Source organism: Zeugodacus cucurbitae, chromosome 3 (genome assembly GCF_028554725.1).
Source record: "Zeugodacus cucurbitae isolate PBARC_wt_2022May chromosome 3, idZeuCucr1.2, whole genome shotgun sequence".
Classification (NCBI taxonomy): Eukaryota; Metazoa; Arthropoda; class Insecta; order Diptera; family Tephritidae; genus Zeugodacus; species Zeugodacus cucurbitae.
In genome coordinates this window covers 53154950-53164717 of record NC_071668.1, presented here as the reverse complement: position 1 = coordinate 53164717, position 9768 = coordinate 53154950, and the positions used below count along the sequence as shown (strand labels likewise).

The following is a 9768-nucleotide window of genomic DNA, read 5'->3' as shown; positions in this document are numbered from 1 at the left end:
AGGCTCTTCCAATTTTTCCTGGATCAACTGTGGAAGTGGTAGGGTCGCAGTTGACACCTCGATGGATTAATAACATTTCCAAAAGATTTCTCTCACTTCATTGTCTCGAAATAGAAGCTTACTTCATCGTGTTTTTCCTGAAATGAAACCTCAATACGATAACCATAAATTATTGATTGAATGACCTATATCGGTGTTAAAAATCCAAAATATAGATGATCTTTATGCGACAATTTAGAATTTCGTCCCAGGAGAGTTTTACAAATTATGATAACTTACGCCTAATAAAGATCTACAATAATGTAAATGTATCAATCATTTTCAAATTTACCGGTTATAACGTTTTCGTCTTTATGCGTAAGAATTTTTTCTGTTTTGAAAAATTTACTAATTTAATGTATTAATTAGCCACAAAAACTAGTCATATATAAACTTGAATTATTGAGGAAAATTTCTATTCTTCTATCTGACATTATACTATCATAGTACATTCTCATAGACTACTACTATGGCTACTGTCAAAATTTCCACAAACAAATACTTAATATCACTATTTGTGTGAAGTTCTCTCTTAATTATTTTATTAAGATACTTTTACTAGGAAATTTATTTATTGAAAAAAAAAAGAAGTTATTGTGGTTTAGGGAGGTTTCTCCTGTTGGTATTTTTCGAAGGGTTTTTATGGCACTAATGATCTCAACTTTTACCGTCCTTATCATCTTCATATATTTGGTATGTTTTAGGTGCCAATGTTGCAATAATATAACACAAACAAACTAAAGAATTTATGGAATTTAAATATTAATATAATATTTGTGGCACACAATTCTTACAATAAACACTCCTATCGTAACATGCATTACATGACATATGGAATTGTTGTTTAATTTTTCGATGGAATTACTGCTCGCCTCAAATTCATAATGGTGACATCAGATCGATAGTGAGGTTTCTCAGAAATTTAACCAGTTAGCAAGAATTCAGTGAAGAAATCAAAATATTGCTGGAATGTTTCCTTTTCATGTATAATAATTTTTTTGAAAATATAAAGGTTTGTTTTAAGAAATATGGGGTTGTGTTTATAAAAATTAGAGGAAACCACGTTTTACATTTGAGACATTTTTGTTTAATTTCAATATATTTCAGTTTTTAAACATAACATCAATTGCAAATATTCTCCATAAAGTATAAACATAAAAAGTCACTTGGAAAGCTGAATAGTACAATAGTTCCACTCTCAAAATGGCATAGCGCAGCAGGAAATGTCAAATGTTTCATAACAGTGCGAATTGGATCTCGTCGTCGATTCTTCCAGAAATAAGGTTAAGTTCAGCCATTCTAGCTAGTTATTGTGTGATCTAAAACTATTCCTGGGTAGTCTTTTTCTATACAACTACATGAATTACATGAATAGTGTCTCAACTCAAAAAAGTCGATTTTTTCCCGGAGAGCGGCTTAAAATTTCCAATTGTTTCTTATTTAACAAATATAGAAAAATGGCATAGGTTTATTGAATAAACCAGTGGCATGCAATATACATATTAAATAAAACGCTGAGCATAAGTGGACTAAATATAGTATGCTAAAGTTTTTTCTTGGGCATAAACGTGATAAGCTTTGAAAAATGATGTTATTTGTGAAAAAATTAATTACATTTTCACCAATATCGTTGTAGCACAAAAATATGTCGTTCTTTCAGAAAGGAATACCAATTTCAATAATATATCTCAATATTGATAATGATTTTACGCACATATTTGCATATTCAACTTAAAAATCGTGTTTTTTTTGTTTTATGACACTATTAATGTAAATGAGCAATATGTACTTAATTATATTCCAACTTTCATAATTTTAGTAGCGTTTTATTTTAAGTATTCAGAAAGTTGATCAGCCTAGTTTTTGGTAAAGCTTTCGAAAGACTTACAGAACACATCCCGAGGAAGTGATAACTTCCGCGCAAATCGAAATTCAATATATTAATAGTAATAGTATCTTTCCTGTTTATTTTGGTGTAAGATGTTTTGAGTTGTTTCCAATTTTGGAGATCTCAGATTGTTAAATGACAGTTCTCCTCTCCTATATAACAAAATACTTAGCCTATAATATACTCCTAACTATGTACTGTAATTATACATGGTTTTCTAATCATAATTACAAAACAGCGGAACTGACCTTTTGATTTAAAATTTTCCGCCTTAGTTAGAATATTCAACCTTATCAGCCTTTGTAAAATTCTGTGCTTATAACTCAACAGAAGATGATGTTAGATAATGAATAATGAAAACAAATGCATTAGTTTATACATGTTTATACTTATAATCTCTCTTTATTTTGCTAATATAATATTATTTTATAAATTACATGCTTAATGAACATCCATATGCGTCAATGTTCACATAAAATCAGCCAACTGCTAGGCTACACTATGACCTAACACTTAAGATTACAAATTAAAATATTATTACATAATATACGCTAAACACCTAATCAACTAAAATCACTCTTACGAAGTAGAGCTGCTCATGTCGTAGGATTCATCACTTTTCCTGCAAAGAGGATATTGCCCGTACTCTCTTCTTCAATGAAGAATGCAAACGGCCGATTCGCAATGAACTCTTCTTCATCGGCACCAAAACGATTTACGATTTCCACTTCAGTAGCACCATAAGCTACTGCACCCACTTCGTTGACATCAATACCACTTTTCTGCAGTATATTCGAAACCATCAGTTGTAAATCCGTATCGGTTGCCATAGCTGTTAAATTAGCACGTTCGGTGAAGATCTCCTCTACGCCCAAGCGACACAATACCGCTTTCAGATCGGTTTTATATGCGAATTTGAATTTGGGCAAGACCACACGCACTTTGCTGCGCTCCGTCATCCATTGCATGTGTTTCAACTGCTCACTTTGCATGCGACTGATGAACGAGTCAATGTTTTGTCCCTCATTGGGTAAAGCGACGAACATCGAGAACTTCTGGCCACGATAAGGCAAGCGTATAATTTTCGCCTTCAACTCGTTACTTTCGTGATAATAGAAGTTATCGGTCAATTCCATGTAAGAGACCTTCAATTGATCGTTTGTTGTACGATAAAAGACGCCAGTGTGGCTTTCTGTGAACTGACGACGCCACTTGCCATTGAAATAGATTGCATTCACCAACAACATAACGCTATTCGTAACACCTTCGTCCGTAACCAATTGGCTCAAGCGACCCTCAGTGACACGCGAAATCCAAGTATTAATCTTCTCAGCCGCCACGACGCCATCGTCGAAATCAAGACTTTCAACAGGTGTCTGATAAGCTGACTTCAGTAGTGCGGCATATGAGGGTAGCGCTTCCACTGTTTTATCTGTGTAGAGGCGTGTATCCAAGCGTAAAGTGTAATCGGCGTGTTCCTTCTTCAAAATGTTCAGCGTTTTGCGATAAAAATTGCGTAAATTCTCCAGCGATTTGATATTACCCAGTGTGGCCAGCAGTTGTTGTTGCGAACACGTGCCATTGCCCGTCGCCTCTGTGAGTAGCGCGAGTACGAGCTTAACGGAAAAAGGTGAGAAAACGATATTCTCTGCATCTCCACGTAAGTTATCACCTCCGGCAGCGGTAGTAATCACATTGCGTCTCCGTGTTGTTGACACCAGTATTTGCTTAATCAACGCCCAAGAAAAGTTATCGTGTCCATCGCTGCGGTATGGCAAATAATCATCTTTATCATCGGCCATCGGCGCCGCAGCTGGTAGTGGTATAAATGTTGTAAATATTCCAGGCGGTATATCAAATATATGGCTGTCGTTAATGGCGAACTGGAAGGCATCCAATTGTGTCGCATTATTCTCTGGACTTGTTGTCACAGTTGTGGGATAGGCGCGTGCGCCTGCGATAAATATCACATAGGCGGTGAGTAATGCGAATGCTCTTAGCATTGTCATGTTTATGTTGTCACGAATTCGAATTGTTTCTTATTATACTTTGCAAAAAAAGTATTTTTGTATTTAGCGATTTTAAAAACAACAAACACAATCTAAAGCCGATATTAGTACGTCGGCGAACCGTTCACAGCAAGTTTCGCGCACACAATGACCGGTCTCGGCTGCGATCACTAACGCTTAAGTTCGCTTGTGGAAAAACCAGCTTCGATGATTACTGTATTACGATGCGGCAACAACAAATATACAGCAACATTTGCTGTGTTGATTGATTGTGAGTTGTTAGTTGCTTTCGAAAATGTCTTCTCTTTGCGGTTAAATTTTGTGATTTTGTTTTTCCTGAGCTCTGTTGCGTTTGCTTGGAGATGAATGAAATTCTTTCTTATCTCTCGTTGAGCCAAGCAAATGTGCGCTCTCTTATATTATTAAGCTTTGTTGTTGCGGCATGAATATTTACGTCTGTATTTATTTATTACGCTGCTGTCGTCATAAGATTGTAGTATTTGAATCTGATTTACAAAGTATGTAATAAAAGCGACACTTGTTGTTTTTAATCAATACATTTTTTGTAAAGAAAGAAATAATTCTTAATTCCGGTGAAATTACTTGGTTAAAATTTAATCACTCAAATGCTTTTGTACTTTTTTTCGAAATGTTTCAGCTCTTGCTTGCGCCGTTGTATCGTGTAACAGCAAATTCTACTGACTGCTGCTACTCGAGGAGCTAGCGATTATTTTATACTAGTTTCAAAAGTATGAAGTATGCTTATATGTGCATACATATGCCCAGAAGCCAACATATTTGTAACATTCACAAAATATATACAAAAATTATCCGAATTACGGTAAACTTACCCACCCGCCGGCACTGAAAAAATCCTTTTTCCGGGATTTTTTAACAAAAGAAATTTCCAATGACCATGAAGTTCCAAGGTTGACCATGGAAGCGGCTCAAAACGAACTTCAACATTTTGCTACCTGTATATACAACAACTCAACACACAAATCTCCTTAACAAAGCAGGTATACCATGAAGTATATATGTACATACACACACAATATTAGTAACCCATAATGTCATCTGCTGTACAAATCACTAATTATGATTCATTGTTATTTAACGAATTAAACCCGCATACACAAATATCTGCACTTAAAATGTTAGCGCCAGCTTGTGAAATCCCAATTCGTTAAAAATCTCTGGAATTTCGTTGCAAAATTCCAAGACTCATGCATTAAGAATAATAATATATAATAATCACTGCATATTGATTGTATCAAAGATTAGTTATATATTTATGGCGCAATGACTTTGATAAGCTGGGTTGAAGGTTCGACGACTTTATTTATAAAGAAAGAGAAGAAGGTCTTTCGTTCATGACGTCACAAAGTAAGTCACGTAATGCACCTTTGCATAATATTCGAACCACAAATTTTTGGATTGCAATCAATTTTCCCGGCACATACGATACATATTGCATTATTCATGACATGATTTCTTTCGATAACGAAGTTATAAATCATGATCGAAGCTGAATTGATGTTGTAAAATGCATTCACTCAACGTTAATTTTTGTTGTTTTTTTAGATAGCAGAATTTACTACTGCTACTGAAATTGGGTCTCATTTAGTGAAAACGCGAATAAAGGAAGGGCGAATAAGTAGCTTTTACTGTAATTCTTAAGTTTTTGTTTCAACTATTGAGGCATATAATTATTTTTCAAGTTTAACATTTTCTTAGAAACATTAAACCATTAATTTACCATCCACATTTTAGAAAGAATTTACTTTAAAACAAGTGTTTCCAAAGTTACAGGTACCCAGCAATGGAAGTCATAATTACAGGTATAGTTTAAGGTCAACACGCCATTGTTTTCTACACACCTGTAATTGAAAGCATTTTAAAAATTTAGGGATTTTACAATAACTTCAAACATTCATTATACAACAGAGAACATATTCGCTGATCACCATCAACAACTTTTAAAGCAGATTCTGGGAACAAGTAACTATTCCATTCACAAAATAAATACATAACAGTTCGAGGTCCGTTCTATCCATTAAACCTAAATATAAGAATAATAATTATATTGGCAGGAAGGTAGCACCACTGGAAAAACGAAACGCCTACAATAAAATATAATAATTATTATAAATCAAATCAAATCAATCACTCAGTTTGTCTTTTCAAGAGCGGCGAAAGTAAATTGATGGAGCTTTGAGACATGTAACAAGTAATCCAAAATAAAATACTCAAAATCAGCTGTATATTAAATGAAGACAACTCAAATTTAATAAATTTTCCCGTAGTAATAATGTATTAAAAGTCTTGACGGAAACGCTTTTCAATTCACCTGTCGGTTCAATTCATCTATTGGAAGAATTTACTGGACTAAGTAATGTAAGCTGAGTAGCTACTAGTTAGTAATACTTTCATTTCTGCTGAAGCCATCGAAATACAGCATTTCGGATATTTCATTCATTTCATTCATGGAAATAATCCAACTTTTTAGAGGTATTCCAGTAGATTCGGCGGTTAAGCAAGTTGAAAATAGTTGGTATACAGTTTTCTTTTAGAGGAATTTGCAACAAGTTTCTCTCCATTTCAAAACAAATTATAGATATTACAATTTTTATACTGTCACAACAAAAGTTGCTAAGAGAGTATTGTAGTTTTGATCACATAACGGTTGTTTGTAAGTTATAAAACTAAACGAGTCAGATATAGGGTTATATATATCAAAATGTTCAGGGTGACGAGACGAGTCAAATCCGAATGTCTGTCTGTCCGTCCGTGCAACGGATAACTTGGGTAAAAATTGAGGTATCTTGATGAAACTTGGAACACATGTTCCTTGGGACCGTGAGAGAGTTGCTTTCGAAAATGGAAAAAATCGGATTACTTCCACGCCCACAAAATGGCGAAAACCGAAAACACATAAAGTGTCATAACTAAGCCATAAATAAAATTATAAAAGTAAAATTTGGAACTAAGGATCGCACTAGGAAGGGGCATATTTGGATGTAATTTGTTTGGGAAAGTGTTAGAAAGCTATATAAACCAAACTTTCTGCAGTCGGTTCTCTTACGTACCCCACCACACACCATGAAATTAGTTGAAATCGGATAATAACCACGCCCACCTTCCATACAAAGGTTAGGTTGAAAATTACTAAAAGTGAGTTAACTCAGTAACTAAAAACGCTAGAAACACTAAATTTCACATATGAAATGGCAGATGGAAGCTGCACTCAGTTTTTTTTTACAAAATGGACTTATGGGTCAAAAACCATATCTCAGGAACTACTCGATCGATTTCAATGAAACTTGGTTTGTAATAGTTTCCTTACATCCCAATGATATGTTGTGAAAATAGGACAAATCCCTTCACAACCACGCCTACTTCCTATATACCAGAACTTTGAAGACGATCTGAATAGTTAACTTTACAATATATAAAGTAAGCACTAGTGAAGATATCGATGCAGAACTTTGCACAAATACTACCTTTATAGTGTGGCAGCCCCATTCTAAAAATCGCCGAAATCGGATAATAGATTTTCAAGGCCCCATATATCGAACATGAGGACCTCGGTACTTCTGCCCTAATATTAGGGTTTCCAACTATCAATGGACTTTATACAATATATATGACGCTTATATATATATATATTTGGCGTAGGAACCGCTTTAAGCGATTATAGCCGAATCCACCAGAGCGCGCCACTCATTCCTCCTTTTTGCTTTTTGGCGCCAATTGGAAACACCAAGTGAAGCCAGGTCACTTTGCACTTGGTCTTTCCACCGGAGTGGAGGTCGTCCTCTTCCGCGGCTTCCTCCAGCGGGTACTGCATCGAATACTTTCAGAGCTGGAGTGTTTTCTTCCATCCGTACAACATGACCTAGCCAGCGTAGCCGCTGTCTTTTTATTCGCTGAACTATGTCAATGTCGTCGTATAAATCGTACAGCTCATCGTTCCATCGCCTGCGGTATTCGCCGTTGCCAATGTTTAGAGGACCAAAAATCTTGCGCAAAACCTTTCTCTCGAAAACCCCAAGAGTCGTCTCATCGGATGTTGTCATCGTCCACGCTTCAGCGCCATACATCAGGACGGGAATAATGAGCGACTTATAGAGTTTGATTTTGGTTCGTCGAGAGAGGACTTTACTTTTCAATTGCCTACTCAGTCCAAAGTAGCACCTGTTGGCAAGAGTGATTCTGCGTTGGATTTCAAGGCTGACATTGTTGGTGTTGTTAATGCTGGTTCCCAGATAAACGAAATTATCTACAACTTCAAAGTTATGACTGTCAACAGTGACGTGGGAGCCAAGACGCGAGTGCGCCGACTGTTTGTTTGATGACAGGAGATATTTCGTCTTGTCCTCATTCACCACCAGACCCATACGCTTCGCTTCTTTATCTAGTCTGGAAAACGCAGAACAAACGGCGCGGTTGTTGCTTCCGATGATATCAATATCATCGGCATACGCCAGGAGCTGTACACTCTTGTAGAAGATTGTACCCTCTCTATTTAGTTCTGCAGCTCGTATTATTTTTTCCAGCAATAGATTGAAGAAGTCGCACGATAGTGAGTCACCCTGTCTGAAGCCTCGTTTGGTATCGAACGGCTCGGAGAGGTCCTTCCTGATCCTGACGGAGCTTTTGGTGTTGCTCAACGTCAGCTTACATAGCCGTATTAGTTTTGCAGGGATACCAAATTCAGACATCGCGGCATAAAGGCAGCTCCTTTTCGTGCTATCGAAGGCAGCTTTAAAATCGATAAAAAGATGGTGAGTATCGATTCTTTTCCAAGATTTGGCGCATGGTGAATATCTGGTCCATTGTGGATTTTCCAGGTCTAAAGCCACACTGATAAGGTCCAATCAGTTCGTTGACGGTGGGCTTTAGTCTTTCACACAATACGCTCGACAAAACCTTATATGCGATATTGAGGAGACTTATACCACGGTAGTTGGCGCAGATTGTGGGGTCTCCCTTCTTATGGATTGGGCAGAGCACACTAAGATTCCAATCGTCAGGCATGCTTTCTTCCGACCATGTTCTACAAAGAAGCTGATGCATGCACCTTATCAGTTCTTCGCCGCCGTATTTGAATAGCTCGGCCGGTAATCCATCGGCCCCCGCCGCTTTGTTGTTCTTCAAGCGGGTAATTGCTATTCGAATTTCTTCATGGTCGGGTAATGGAACATCTATTCCATCGTCATCGATTGGGGAATCGGGTTCGCCATCTCCTGGTGTTGTACTTTCACTGCCATTGAGCAGGTCGGAGAAGTGTTCCCTCCATAATCCCAGTGTGCTCTGGACATCCGCTACCAGATTACCTTCTCGGTCCCTACATGATAATGCTCCGGTCTTGAAACCTTCTGTTAATCGCCTCATCTTTTCATAAAATTTTCGAGCATTACCCATGTCGGCCAGCTTTTCAAGCTTTTCATACTCACGCATTTCGGCCTCTTTCTTTTTACGTCTGCAAATGCGTCTCGCTTCCCTCTTCAGTTCTCGATATCTATCCCACCCCGAACGTGTTGTGGTCGATCGCAACGTTGCGAGGTAGGCAGTCTGTTTTCTCTCCACTGCGGAACGACAATTATCATCGTACCAACTGGTTTTTTGGCGTTGCCGTAGACCAATTGTTTCGGCTGCAGCGGTATGCAATGAGTTTGAGATGCCGTTCCACAGCTCCCTTATATCGAGATGCTGATGAGTGCTCTCAGAGAGCAGGAGTGCAAGTCGAGTAGAAAATCGTTCGGCTGTCGGTTGTGATTGCAGCTTTTCGACGGCGAACCTTCCTTGTGTTTGTTGACGGGCGTTCTT

General features: G+C 37.3%; 1 protein-coding gene across 1 annotated transcript; it reads right to left on the bottom strand.

Moving 5' to 3' along the window:
* Positions 1–2295: 2295 nt before the first annotated feature.
* LOC105212554 (serine protease inhibitor 27A) lies at positions 2296–4611 on the bottom strand. The gene has a single exon (XM_029040350.2). The coding sequence runs from the start codon at positions 3934–3936 to the stop codon at positions 2524–2526; it is 1413 nt and encodes a 470-aa protein (XP_028896183.2). The 5' UTR covers positions 3937–4611; the 3' UTR covers positions 2296–2523.
* Positions 4612–9768: the final 5157 nt, after the last annotated feature.

What these genes read in the sequence shown, in the direction of transcription:
- LOC105212554 (XM_029040350.2), bottom strand. Translation starts at nt 3,936, where the DNA reads ATGACAATGCTAAGAGCATTCGCATTACTCACCGCCTATGTGATATTT.